Here is a 15,312-nt window from a genome sequence, read left to right as displayed (position 1 = left end):
AGCCCCATATCACAAGGATCTGTACACAATTCCTGGAAGCTGAAAATGCCCCAGTTCTTCCATGGCCTGCATACTCACCAGACATGTCAACCATTGAGCATGCTTGGGATATTCTGGATCGACATGTACGACAAGGTCAGTATGAAGGTATGACAATCTGGATACCGCCCAAGCCTAGAGACCTGTTATGTCAGGTTTCTGGTGTCTTGTATTTTACACCATATCCAGTCTAGAGTTCAAAAGGGCAGCAGACAGCTGCTCCCGTCCCATTCGGGGCACATTTCACACAAAAAAAGTATGTTTGTTTAGAAAGACTTCTCACTTAGGTCAACAGGTCTACTGCATACTGTCTCTGTTGAATGTAGCCCGCTGCCAAAAGTAGAAAACATTATGCAGAGAAGCACTTGACAAGAACTGTTCAGCCACCGTTCAACTGCAGTGGTTGCATTATGTATTCTCCTTTCTTCAAATCTCCCCACCACTTCAATGGCAAAGAGAAAAAACAGCTCCGTCTCAATGCGCCACCACTGACCAGAGAAGAAGCCTTTGTTTTGGGGTTTGTGCCTTGAAGCAGCAAAACCTTCAGAGGGAACTGAGTGGTGCTGAAGACTACTGCGCGGCATTGAGGAGAGAGGGAGCAGACAGTAAGCAACAGGGGGCCCATTTCAAAAGTGGGGAGCAATGATTTATATGGTAATATGATATTCTGGACTCAGCACGTCCCATCATCACTGCACTCCCCGTGACGCCAGCAGTCAAGACCTTGAGATGGAGACTTCTGAAGCACCAGGGGCGTTATCGGTCCAGTTATGAGAGTAGGCATTTGTAATAGGCTTCCATGGTAATAGAGAGGTGAGTGGATGTGCACTGGCGTGAACACATACGTTTTTTTTAAAGAGGTAGGGCTTATGTTAAAAGTGTTTAACAAAGTACACAGTTATGCTAAAAGACCCCTGTTTTTAAAACGAAATGTTTACATGAATTCTGATTGTTTCCAGGGATACACAACATCCTGAAATATATGTAGATATCTTTGTTAGAAAGAAAAGTATATTTGCCTTGACGAGTGATGCCGAATGTAACAAAAGGCTCAACTTACTCAACTCACCTACCCTTGATTCATGAAAACAAGATGTTTTTGTACACACAACATTAAATTATGAATACCAAACCCTTAAGCCTTTCGCCTGCTTCCCAGTCTAAACAGTTTGTGCATATATTATGACGAAATGTTGATGTTTTTATTGCATTTGTGTTCGGCAAGATTTTTTTCTGGCTATTTGAACAAACATTTTTCTTGAGGCAAGTCAAAGTTCGGTAGCCGATATCTACGTCCCTTCGTCGGTGATTGTTCAACAGTACTACTCCTAGTAAGAGTGGGAATTATGGACAGGACTCTTCAATTAAGTGTTTGTTGTCATTCAACGAGAGACTAATAGTTTTCATGCACATTTTTTCACCTGACAAATACTCCACCACTTAGTTATGTAAAATTCTGCGAGCAAGACCTCTGTAAAAAGGTCCAAATTAATTACAGATTTCTTGATTTATCTTAAGATTCATTCTGAAAATTGAGGAAGTAATATTGGCATTTTTCAAGCGAAGGTCTTTTGGGAGTAAGCGAGCACAGACATTCGTGCCGCCTAGCCGAGTTCTGCTAGGAGCAAACCAAACCTATGTATGTGGACGCCTTTAATGACGATGCAGCAATTCACCTACACAGGCTAATACTTTCCTCTAATGCAAAGCTAGATGACAAGCAAACAAACATTTGAGCTTTCCTAAAAAGGACAAATGACATCTACACCCAAAGATGACAGCAGCTAAATCCAATTCAATTCAGCTGATTGGGCACCATTAATAAAAAGGACTAGTTCCACAGTTTCAGTCATTGTTGTTCAATGTTCCATCAGAGCCATATTCCCCATCTCTCTCCCCACAGACCTTCCCACTTCTGGAAACATGCACTGAGACAAACTAATGTGGGTCAGGGAAGCCTGCATGCTTGCCTAGCTGCCAGTCAGCCCGCCACATGAACCGCATACGTGGAGGAAAGGCCAATTGTGTGTGTGGGAGGGGGCTATAAGGAGCTTGGCTGTGTGTCTGGTTGTGGTGTTCTCACAATCTGACCCACTGCTCAGAATGTGATACCCAGACTAAATATGTGCACGGGGTGCAAGATACTAAACACAGTCTAGCTATGCTTTAATGTAGGGGTCAACAACCTCAGACATCCAATGGGGGATGAAACTTCTAACAAGAGTTTAATTGGCATTTTATACTGAACAAAATATAAAACACAACATGCAACAATTTCAAAGACTTTGCTGAGTTACGGTTCATATAAGGAAATCAGTCAATTGAAGTAAATTCATTAGGCTCTAATCTATAGATTCCACATGACTGGGCAGGGGCCTGGGAGGGCATAGACACACCCACTTAGGAGCGAGGCCCTCCCTCTGGGTGCCAGGCCCAGTCAATCAGAATATTTATTAGACAGAAATATTCCTCAGCACCCACCCCTTGACAATCCCGTAGGAGAAAAAGACGGATGTGGAGGTCCTTGGCTGGCGTGGTTACAAGTGGTCTGCGGTTGTAAGGCCGGTTGGATGGGCTGCCAAATTCTCTAAAATGACGTCGAAGGCGGCTTATGGTAGAGAAATTAACAAATTCTCTGGCAACAGCTCTGGTGGACATTTTTATTTTTTTATTTAACCTTTATTTAACCAGGTAGGCAAATTGAGAACACGTTCTCATTTACAATTGCGACCTGGCCAAGATAAAGCAAAGCAGTTCGACACATACAACAACACATAGTTACACATTCCTGCAGTCAGCACGCCAATTGCACACTCCCTCGGGAATGTAAACAAATTTGTGCACAAAAATTTAGAGAAATAATATTTTTGTGAAACATAGGACCAACACTTTACATGTTGCATTTATATTTATATTTTTGTTCAGTGTATATGTTACATGCCAACATACTATGGTGGTATTTGCGCTGATGCCATTATAAATGTACTGCAATACTGCCCACTGTGCTCAATGCAAAGCCATGTGTATTAACCGATTGTTCAATGACCTAATTCTGATTGACCCTGGTGGTGTTCGAACCCCCCCCAACACACACACACTTTCACTCTCTCTCCCAATTCAGAGACAGTGGGCTTTGGCTCACAGATGGTGGTCTACTGCAACCCCCATACCCCTCCTCCTTCACCATCCTTCCCACTTTCTTGCTTCCCTGGACAAATTTCCTCATCTGCTTGTCACATTAACACTTTACGGGGGGGGGGGGGGTCCATCCACGCTGCAGTTGCTAAGCAACCTCTCAGATTTCCATTATGTGTCACCACACTCCGTGGTAGGTATCTCTAATGAACAGAGAGAGCTTCCTGCTCCTAAGTCCCTCCGAGAGTTAACTCAAGAGCACCAGCCACTGCATCCAGCTAAATAACATCTTCCTCAAGAGTCGTTATCATTATTTTTTACATTTGTTTTGGGGGGGGTTATAAAGTTAAAGGGGGATGTATTCCCTCCTGCGTTCTTGGCCCAGAGTATTAAAGTGGCTTTGACAGGGTAAGCAACATCCCATTATCAAACTGTCAAAAGGTTACTTGATTTACAACCAGATAAAGATGGATTTGAATGACAGGAGATAATTGCACATCTCATTCAGATAAATTGCTGTGTGTGTGTGTGTGTGTGTGTGTGTGTGTGTGTGTGTGTGTGTGTGTGTGTGTGTTCAGGCGTGTTTGGTGTGCAGGCATGTGTGTGTAGGTGTGTGTGTGTGTAGGTGTGTGTGTGTGTAGGTGTGTGTGTGTGCAGGTGTGTGTGTGCGCGCAAGTGTGTGTGTGCATGTGTGAGAGCAAGAGAGGGTGTTTATGCATGATTGTGTGAGTGTCTGTTTATTTACAGTTGAAGTCGGAAGTTTACATACACCTTAGCCAAATACATTTAAACTCAGTTTTTCACAATTCCTGACATTTAATCCTAGTAAAAATTCCCTGTCTTAGGTCAGTTAGGATCACCACTTTATTTTAAGAATGTGAAATGTCAGAATAATAGTAGAGAGAATGATTTATTTTAGCTTTTATTTCTTTCATCACATTCCCAGTGGGTCAGAAGTTTACATACACTCAATTAGTATTTGGTAGCATTGCCTTAATTGTTTAACTTGGGTCAAACATTTTGGGTAGCCTTCCACAAGCTTCCCACAATAAGTTGGGTGGATTTTGGCCCATTCCTCCTTGCTCGCACACACTTTTTCAGTTCTGCCCACAAATTTTCTATAGGATTGAGGTCAGGGTTTGTGATGGCCACTCCAATACCTTGACTTTGTTGTCCTTAACCATTTTGCCACAACTTTGGAAGTATGCTTGGGGTCATTGTCCATTTGGAAGACCCATTTGCGTCCAAGCTTTAACTTCCTGACTGATGGTTTGAGATGTTGCTTCAATAAATCCACATAATTTCCCCCTTCATGATGCCATCTATTTTGTGAAGTGCACCAGTCCCTCCTGCAGCAAAACATCCCCACAACATGATGCTGCCACCACCGTGCTTCACGGTTGGGATGGTGTTCTTTGGCTTGAAAGCCTCGCAATTTTTCCTCCAAACATAACAATGGTCATTATGGCCAAACAGTTCTATTTCTGTTTCATCAGACCAGAGCACATCGTACTCCAAAAAGTACGATCTTTGTCCCCATCTGCAGTTGAAAACTGTAGTCTGGCTTTTTTTAAATGGCAGTTTTGGAGCAGTGGCTTCTTCCTTGCTGAGCGGCCTTTCAGGTTATGTCGATATAGGACTTGTTTTACTGTGGATATAGATATGTTTGTACCTGTTTCCTCCAGCATCTTCACAAGGTCCTTTGCTGTTGTTCTGGGATGAATTGGCTGATTTCTTTTGATTTTCCCATGATGTCAAGCAAAGAGGTGGAAGGTAGGCCTTGAAATACATCCATAGGTACACCTCCAATTGACACAAATTGTGTCAATTATCCTATCAGAAGCTTCTAAAGCCATGACATAATTTTCTGGAATTTCCAAGCTGTTTAAAGGCACAGTCAACTTAGTGGATGTAAACTTCTGACCCACTGGAATTGTGATACAGTGAATTATAAGTGAAGTAATCTGTCTGTAAACAACTGTTGGAAAAATTACTTGTGTCATGCACAAAGTAGATGTCCTAACCGACTTTCCAAAACTATAGTTTGTTAACAAGAAATTTGTGGAGTGGTTGAAAAACAAGTTTTAATGACTCCAACCTAAGTGTATGTAAACTTCCGACTTCAACTGTAGGTTGATTAGTCTTTATGAATGTTGCAGCAGTTGTCCCGGGTTTCAGGTCTTCCATTTCTATTGGCTCTGTCAAACCAAGGTCATACCCATTCCATGTCAATGAGCTCAGTACATCAGCTTCCAAGCCCCTCTTTTCCCACTGCAGATAGATAGAGGAAGGGTTGCAGACAGTACACAGTATCCAGACAGATGCCACGGCACTTTTTCATCCCTACTACCCTATTGCCTGGTTGAAAAACAGAAATATCCGAGATACGGAGAATGTGGACGGAATTCAGCAATATTTAAAAAATGTATCGAACTTAATAGGGAATCAACTAAATATATTGAAAATGAAATAGTTTGCCCAGGTTTATCATAAGACATGAACAGAACGCATCAGTGATTCGTATTTCCTGTAACTTACTGATGGGCCAACGAGAATTCCACCTGTATGTGTGGTGCATGGAGCAGCTACCAGTTCGTGTAGCCGTTAGTGATGATGCTAATGAAAAATCTTCTGGTAGATGGAAAGGCTTTCCAAAAAACCTTCTCAATTAAAATGATAACTATAAAGTAGCCTATGCTTACCTGGCAGAAGGATATCATGATTATCAATCCAATGGATATTTGTTTTGCTAACTCTACCATCATATGTGCACTACAAAAACACCACTAACCAACAGCCTCTTTTTCGGTGCAGACTGGAATTAAAGGGTAACAAGACCCCAAATTCTAAATATTTTTCCAAAAGTGGTCCCCAGATGTGGTTTAAGCATTGTTGTGGACTTAGAAAAACAATTAAATTGGATGTTCAACTTTAAAAAGCATGATTTAGAGAGCAAAAAATATATACATAAAAAAATAAAGGGAAACAAACCTGGAAATAATAAAACGGAGAAAATGGAATTTGGGAAGAAATTTTAAAGGATTTTATAGGGCCCTATGGTTGTTGGCCAATCTGAAGTCCCTAGAGATGGTTCCATCTTGCCCCCATCTTGGGGCTGGATGGAGAAGTTCTCAGTTGCAGTGAAAAAACCCAGAACTGTAAAGAGGAACCATTTCAGGACAGCAGGAATACTTCCTCATAAACACTATAGTAATTTTTGCAGACACTCTTCTCCAGTTAACCTAGTACAACAAAAATATGTTGATAAGCCAATAGACAAAAGCAACAGAGAATACGAGTGTGTCAGGGAGGGATCCCCTGGGAAACCGAGACAGGGTATGGGGTGGTCGACATCGAAAGGTCCCAAGAGTACAGTAGTACTGGAGTGAACACAGTCGCTCGCTGGGGGCATAGCGATAGTGTTATGGGGCAGCTGATTGATGGATACAGATACAATACGATGCAGGCTCATGTTTGAACTTTGTCTACATATTTTTCCATTCTCCGTGTCACAAAGGTTGAGCCTTGACTTTTGGGGTCTTGACTTGCACTGTACTTATATAACATACTGCTGACTGCCTTCCCACTTTGGCTGTCAATTTGTTGCCAGTCACTGTTCCACTCTGTGGTATAGTGATGTTGCGTGGTATAGTGAGGTTCTGTGGTATAGTGAGGTTCTGTGGTATAGTGAGGTTCTGTGGTATAGTGAGGTTCTGTGGTATAGTGAGGTTCTGTGGTATAGTGAGGTTCTGTGGTATAGTGAGGTTCTGTGGTATAGTGAGGTTCTGTGCAGCTCAGCCACTCTCTGGTCTCATCGACATTCCTTTACCGTGCAGGCGGGTCAGCCAGGAATGTAGGAGAGTACCAATTTCAACAGTTTCCCAACTTTGTCCACCACTGAGGAAAGCTGAGCATTTTTCTTTTCACTTTGGCACAACAGCAAGGTTATGAAAACGGTTTACTTCTGAGTTGCTGTTGCTACACAGGGACTTGCTGTTTTCTTTGGCGGGGAATGACTGAATCCTGAACTTTCCTGCCATTATTGATTTTTCCAATCATGACTACAGTGGCATCTTCCGAAAGTGACAACCTATTCTTCACAGGCCTTGAGATAGAACCTGAGATTGCTTGGGCAGGGAAAAGGATATGCTACTGTGTGTGTGTGTGTGTGTGTGTGTGTTTCACCTGCACTGATCCTGCGGTTGCATTTGGGCAGGAATCCTAGAACATCCTCAGGAGATGAACTCACAATCTGTCCACAACCCAGAGAGACAAAATAGGCAGCGCAAAAACGCTGACAGATGCGCTGGCATTTATAAATATAACAGTGGGAGAAGGTCACTGAAAGCACAGCAGGGGGATTGATGTCTGCCGCTGATGGCCACTCTTTTCAAACAAACTCGATATTGCACTATTTTACTGATAGATCCGTAAAGATGCCTGTCAGTAAGTCATAGACCAGGGATTCAAGCTTTATTATAAACTGGGTTGTTCGAGCCCTGAACTGTGATTGGCTGACAGCCGTAGTATATCAGACCGTATACCACGGGTATGACAAAACATTTATTTTTACTGCTCTAAATTACGTTACGAACCAGTTTATAATAGCATTAAGGCACCTCTGGGGTTTGTGGTATATGGCAAATATAACACGTCTAAGGGCTGTGCCTAAGAACAGCCCTTAGACGTGGTATATTGGCCATATACCACATCTTCTCGCACCTTATTACTTAAGTCTTTCATGTCTACATTAACCAGGTCTTCATTTCATGCTACATTAACCTGGGAGAGAAGTGTCACATGACACACAATGCATCATACACAGTCCATCAGCAATGGGGGTAGTAAGGGACAAGAACTGAAGACGTATGAAACAGCTACTCTAAAGAGATAAACAAAAACATTGAAAGAGTGTATGGTCATGGGCTTGAACACCATCTGATATTATGCTGTAGTATCAATGTATAGAATGCACACATCCATTGCATGCACTCCCTCCGAAATACACACTTACCATTCCTACATACAGTACATGCGTATGTTACCCCAACCCGATGTAACGGATGTGAAATGTGAAATGGCTAGCTAGTTAGCGGGTACGCGCTAGTAGCGTTTCAATCAGTTACGTCACTTGCTCTGAGACTTAAGTAGGGTTTCCCCTTGCTCTGCAAGGGCCGCGGCTTTTGTGGAGCGATGGGTAACGACGCTTCGTGGGTGTCAGTTGTTGATGTGTGCAGAGGGTCCCTGGTTCGCGCCCGTGTCGGGGCGAGGGGACGGTCTAAAGTTATACTGTTACATTGATGCTGTTGACCCGGATCACTGGTTGCTGCGGAAAAGGAGGAGGTTGAAAGGGGGGTGAGTGTAACGGATGTGAAATGGCTAGCTAGTTAGCGGGTACGCGCTAGTAGCGTTTCAATCAGTTACGTCACTTGCTCTGAGACTTAAGTAGGGTTTCCCCTTGCTCTGCAAGGGCCGCGGCTTTTGTGGAGCGATGGGTAACGACGCTTCGTGGGTGTCAGTTGTTGATGTGTGCAGAGGGTCCCTGGTTCGCGCCCGTGTCGGGGCGAGGGGACGGTCTAAAGTTATACTGTTACACCGACACACAAACCACAAAAATACATGTTTTTAGGAGGGTATAAAGACTCAGGAAACTTGGTGGAATTGGTTATGATTGTAATAGTGATCCCAGGGATAATACTAAAGGGATGTGATTAAATTAATGTTAGGAATTGTGCGGTAGCCAGAGGTTCTATAAGCAGTGAATGGAACTGGAACACCATTCATTCATCTTCTCTTCACAGCCCCACTAGAATGGCGGGGTGTGTTACGCTCTAATTACAGCTTCAGAGTCCTCAGTAGTTACGCTGTACACAGTTTCCCCAGTGTCAATACCAATCGGATAAACAACAACCCCTACAAGCATAGACTTTAAACAAAACTTTCTATAGGAGCCAGGGAAGTCAAACTGAAACTCCCAAAATACCAACCATTGTGTCAGACTTACAGAGAAATTAGATTTATTATGAAAATTACACAGCGTCTTCTGCCTTTCAGGTGAAAAATGACAGTTGAAACCAAGCAGAGGTCAATAGCCCCGGGGGGACACAATTACTGCACTCTAAGGCACAGACAACTTTGGACATTCTCGAGGGAGTATTTTCTCACACAAGTGAATAGACAGAGACGGAACTCCCTGCCTTGTTGTGACTTTGCAGTGACATCATTGCGCTTATTTAACCTCTATTTTACCAGGGAATGTCTTGGGGTTGACACCTCTTCCTTGGAGTTCATAAAGCACCAAATTAAAGAAAACAGACTGAAACAGGGAGGGACTACCTGGACACGTCCAATAAACACTCAAATCCGTTTTCCGATGCAAAAACGTTTTCAGATGTGTGCCCTAAAGAACACAACCCTGGGTTCAGGTGAGTGAGTCATCAGTCTAACAGGTAGAGCAGGAGCACACGAAAGACAATAGTACTGCAGACAATGTGATGTCAGATGACGCACCTTTTAGTTATCATACCTGTAAAAACTTCTAAAGCGTTGTCCCATGAGACCAGACTGCTGGTCTGGTCCAACCGGGGAACTTTCACACGCTTACCTAACGTCTTACCCATAGATACCTCCCCTACATTGGCTATAATTTGTAAACCATGAAGACACTGCTATGGAATATATTTTGCCTTTTGTCTGGAATACCTGGTAAACACTGATAACGCACACATTAATGAAAAGTCTCACCTGTCGCAGAGGGGTCCGAGAGCACCGTACGAGTCGCAGCTACAGGGGATGCAGCCGGTGGTGCCATTGTTGAAGTGGGCCTCCTGGCAGTCAGCACACCGCAGTCCCATGTAGCCCAACAGGCAGACACACTGCCCTGTGCTGCGGTCGCAGCGGTCTAGATCCAGAGATCCCTCGCTGCTACAGTTACACAGGAACTCAGCTGGGGACAGAACAGGTAGTGGGTTATTCAGATTAGGTTACTGTTGATATCACATAAAGGTGCTCTAGTGTTTGTGCTACATTCATATTCTGCCCTCAACCGACCAACAGCTTTAAGACACTGCTGAAGTGGCTCAGTTGGTAAGAGCGTGGTGCCAACAACGCAAAGGTTGTGGGTTCAATCCCAGCAGGGATCATTTGTAAAAATTGTCACATCACATGTAGGCTACGTGTCATGTGTCACATACTGTACAAAGAAACTATGCAAAAACTTTCAATATCCTAAATCAGCTAATTCCCAGTATCTCTTATGAAGAATCCTAATTGAGAAGCCAAGGTAAATCTCTGCCAAGATACATATCAAATTCAGGTTCATCTCATTAACAGCCTGTTTAAATATTTTAAAAGGCCTGTATTACAAAGATCTCCCTCAGAAGAGCCTGGTTGATCATTATCTCTGCACTAGAGCCGGATGACCTTGATGTGCTGGGTTGTGTCGAGCAGATATCATTTTTCACCCACTCCGCAGAAGACAAGAGCATATTTCATTAGCCATGGGATCCGCGTGATGCTTAACAAGACTGACTTGCAGATGCCTGGACAGAGAAGATCAGAGGCAATTTGGTAGCGAGCTTTGAGACTTATTCTCCCCCTCACTCTAGCCAATTACTTTCTGTATAAAACAAAATGTCATGGAAGCCTGGAAGTTTCCAGAGGCTTTGTCTTTCTTTAGACTCAGTGGGGAAAATAGCAACTTCAGAGAACACAAACAAACGATGTCCTGGAGGAAGGTACTTTGGTGAGAGGATAGCCCTAGTATATATTTAACACTGCAGTAAAGGGAAAGGAGAGAATAACTGCTCAGTGAGGGAAGAAAAACACTCCTGGGAGACACTTGTGTCCTGGGGACTATAGGTCTATTACCCATTGTGTTACAAGGTATATGGGTAAAATGTTGCGTTTGCTGCAATCTCTATTCAACTCTTTCATCCTCGATGTCTTTGTGAGCACACTGCGTGCTACCGTTGTCTGCAAGTGCGTCGTTCTACTATCATTATGAATGTAATATAGTGAGTGAGTGACTCAGCGTGAAAATTCTGTATGAAGTGATCCAGATTAAATCCAGGTGGAATGAGTGGAGTGACCATGGCATGTGGACAAGTCCATTAAAAAAAACTGCTAACTGAAAGTGACCACAGGCATCATATTTGCACATCACAAGTGGACATATCGGTGACACGTTACTTGAACCCACTGTCATCACACCAACAGGCTTACAAAAGTACCAATCCCTTTTAAATTGGATTAAAACAATAGATTTTTCAAATTCTGATTTTCTATGAAAACAGTTCTTAAATGGAACACATTGAAAGTACTTTATGGACGACAACTTGCTGCTTTCTACACATGAAAGGCATTCAAAAACAGTCATATTTTGCTTCTCCCTCTCTGTCGACATGATGAATGGTTAGCTGCATTCATTATTACATAATCAACTGAATGAATAGCAAGACACTAACAAAGGACGTCATGGACTGCAGTGACTGGGATGGCAGGTATTCTGCAATTGTTATACAATTACGTTAGTCAGCAGCGAACATGGCCCGGCGACGCAGTGAGAAAAATAGAGATGCATCAGGCAGATATCTAGCACCAGCTAACAGCACCGTTCGGCTGGGGAAACAGGAACCTCTATCAGAGGTGACCTTGTTGCCACAGAGAAGATTACACAATGTGAAAATCTACCAGTGTGCACCTTTTTCCCTCATTGCCTCGGACTGCTCAATCGTCCCGACGGTGGTAGATACAGGACCCTTGACTGACTGTACATAAGCACTTTCTCCTCATGTCAACGGCATGGCTTTATCAGGAGGACAATGATAAAGGATGGGTTTGGAGTTCTATACAAAATGTGAAAGGGGTATCCTGCTCTTTGTAGCAGAGTGTGATTATCATTATATAATGTTGAACACAAGGCTCTTTCACTCTCCAAACAGCCACAACAGGGAGGGACTTATAAAGACCTCCAAAGCAGGGGTTTGAACCGTTTCAGGGAACATAACTGAAAACCGTAAAATAAAAATTGAGGAACAGAAGCAGAACAGAAGTGATCTATACTGTTCCGGAACATAACAGTTATTTTAAAAGTAAAGGAACCAGTTAATAACGTTCTTTTACATTCCAGGCCTTTTTTTCCAACCCCACAAAGCGCCTATGCAAAGCCCTCATTTGTCAGCCAGAAACATATTCCAGTGTCTGCCCTTCCTTCCCATGCATAGTCTGCTGTAGCTACTGACGTTACAAACATGATTAAGAAATTAGGGAGAGATTTTTAATTAGAATATATTCACTTTTTCAATGCTAGTTAAGGATACTATAGTTAACACGTTTCACATTGGTTTTAACTACAAAAATACGTGTTTTTTATTTTAATTCTGATGCCACTGTGCACACAAGCTTGTTAGCTAGATCTGGTCTAGCTCTGGAAAACTCTAGGCAGCATTAAGTATAATGTAATGGAACTGAGAGTCATGGTCAACGGCTAGCTCTGGTCCAACGTTTGCTAGCTCTGGTCCAACGTTTGCTAGCTCTGGTCCAACGTTTGCTAGCTCTGGTCCAACGTTAGCTAGCTCTGGTCCAACGTTAGCTAAGCCAACACTGAAGTTCAAAGACATTCTAGGTTCCTCCATAGAAGCTGCTCCTCCGTAGGTATAATTCTGTGGGCCTAATTCACATATGCATGTCATAACAAGGTCTGGTTAGGGTGAAAGTACAATGTCCAATGTGCTTGAGGCTCTGGCATTGGAGGATGTGGACACTACCACCCATTTTTACATGAAAACATATCAAGTTCCCCATTCAGCAGTGATCTTTAGATAGAGCATGGTATGTACATTAGTACATCCAGGGACAGCACAGTGGTCACTGAAGCAGTAGGCTGGCAGTTCAGGTGGTGGCCTGGGAACGTTCATGACGAGGCCTGGTGGCTTCCCAGTGTTACGTAAGAGAGTGACTGCATGAATAGGACAAAGGACAAAGAGGTCAGAACTAACTGTGCCTCCCACACTCCAAAGCCTGGTTCCTCTCAAAGTGTTCCCTTGTGCCCCCTGATCAAAAGAAACATGGGCTTTGTTGTGCAAAGTACTCTTTGACCAGTGGTTCTACATTCCAATAGAATTTTACAGGAGTTACGCAACCAGCCTGAGCAGTCAGAGAGTGAGAGACATGTCCCTGCTCCTGGCAGCAGAGCCGCTGACCCCCGGAGTTTGCTGTGCCACTGTCACCTTGCATTGGCCGACACTTTCGTGATCCCCCTCACAGCTTACATCACATGACCCTTACAGACAGAGCAGAGAATCTCCAATCCAGCTCAGTGTGGTGTAGGTCACTATTGTTCTTACTGTATTCGGGAATTTGTCTTGCATCTCGAGCTCTTGAACTTTTAAGCGCGCAAGTCAAAAATATGTTGAGAATATGGATTAAATCGTTGACATTATGCAAGAATGGAACTTCTGTTATCACTTTTCACAGTAGACATGAAGATACACAAAGCCCACAGGCACTCAGCACATACATATGAGGGAGAACAAGGGAGACTGTATACTGCAGACACCCACAGCCCCACACAGAACATTTTTTTATCAGAGAAGCAAAACAGTCTTGTGCTGTACAAGACACTGCTGCTGTGTCCACCAACTTTCCAACTGGGGAGCTTGGACGGCGCACTACACTTTCTCCTGACCTGCGAAGCTCATTAAGGGGGACCTGCCAGAGGGGCTGCCAGGAGATGCTTGAAGAGCAACGCTGCTGTCTTACACGCAGACCTCTGCTGAGGTCATCCCTGGCCAACTGGCCGCTCTCAGCAAATTTTACAGCCGGTAGAACCATTACATATTCCCACGGATCCACAGCGTCACAAAATTGGATTGCATTCTTCTCCGAGAGAACAAATCCTCTGGTTCAGCACAATTTCTGACCCTAAGAAGACACACTTTCCGTTTCTGTCACCACACTGCTTGTTTAAGAGTAAAATACAGTAGATTAATATCCTAAAGGAGATCATTCTTCTCACAGTAGCTTAAACAAACCAAGCACATAATGTCAAACAGAATATACAGCGTTCATAAACTGAAAAGGCCAGATAAACATAATGGTGGACAAGAAGACAGGCACAGTAGACAAATGGGTTTCTCTCAGCAGTTCAGTGTGTTTATGGCAAGAGGGATGTCCAAGGGTCTACTCTACAGCCTGGCTGCAGGTCGAGGGAAGTTTGACCAAGCCCTCAATGCTAGTGTAACGGGTGGTCAGGGTCAGCGACTACCATGGAGCCTTTTCAAGTAAGGCACATCGTATGGCTTCCCAACGTCTAGGTAGAGCGAGGGGAAACTTAATCTTACTGCAACATCACGGCAGATTCAGCAATGGCACCGTGTTTATTTTTATTTAACTCTTATTTTACCAGGTTGACAGAACACATTCTCATTTACAGCAACAACCTGGGGAATAAGAAGGGGGATGAATGAGCCAATTGGAAGCTGTGTGGGATTCTTGTTTTTGTTGTTATGGTGACCATTGGCACTGCCTCTCTGTAGCCTCCATCTACCCCGTACAACTGAATGTGGCATATCTGTGGTGTGATAACAGCGACAAGGTCAGATGCTTTTCATCTGGACAGGACACCCTGAAGGCTTGGCTATCGATCAAATACAGCCCCATTACAGTAGCCCTCTAGTTACTGCCTACTGGGTCCCTGTGCATGGGACAGGGAACAAATCAAAAACCAGGGAAAATGAATCCACCCGTAGCTGCAGTGGTAGTCCATCTACTGTAACACAAAAGCAACTCCAACCACATCTTGAATGAAACGTAGACACAATAAACAACATGTGGAGGTAATACTGTGTTCGCGGGAGTACTCTTTTTCGACAAATGAAATCCACTCCTCCCGCAACCAATAAAGCACAGTAAAACTTGTCATGAGAGTTACTCTAATATGAGCTTCCACTATTATTTAATGCAATCATCAAATATTATGCCTAGAACTAGAAGAACTCACACTGCTTCTAACCTCACCCTCTCAAGGCATCGCTGTTCTCTCAGTAGACATTTGAAAGAGAAAATGGTCAAGATGGAAACATGTATTACAAAATAATAAGCAGAATTTGACAGTGAGACGAGTTAAAAGACCAGACA

General features: G+C 43.4%; 1 protein-coding gene across 1 annotated transcript in view; it reads right to left on the bottom strand.

Moving 5' to 3' along the window:
- Positions 1-15,312, bottom strand: part of LOC139543455 (multiple epidermal growth factor-like domains protein 9) — a 69,358-nt gene that overhangs the window by 50,505 nt on the left and 3,541 nt on the right. Inside the window, exon 2 of the mRNA XM_071349556.1 lies at positions 9,919-10,120. Within this exon, the coding sequence (XP_071205657.1) occupies positions 9,919-10,120 (202 nt within the window). The remainder of the gene's footprint in view (positions 1-9,918; positions 10,121-15,312) is intronic.

Source organism: Salvelinus alpinus, chromosome 18 (assembly GCF_045679555.1).
Source record: "Salvelinus alpinus chromosome 18, SLU_Salpinus.1, whole genome shotgun sequence".
Taxonomy (NCBI): Eukaryota; Metazoa; Chordata; class Actinopteri; order Salmoniformes; family Salmonidae; genus Salvelinus; species Salvelinus alpinus.
The sequence above is the reverse complement of the archived record's forward strand: the minus strand, read 5'-3'. Positions and strand labels throughout refer to the sequence as shown.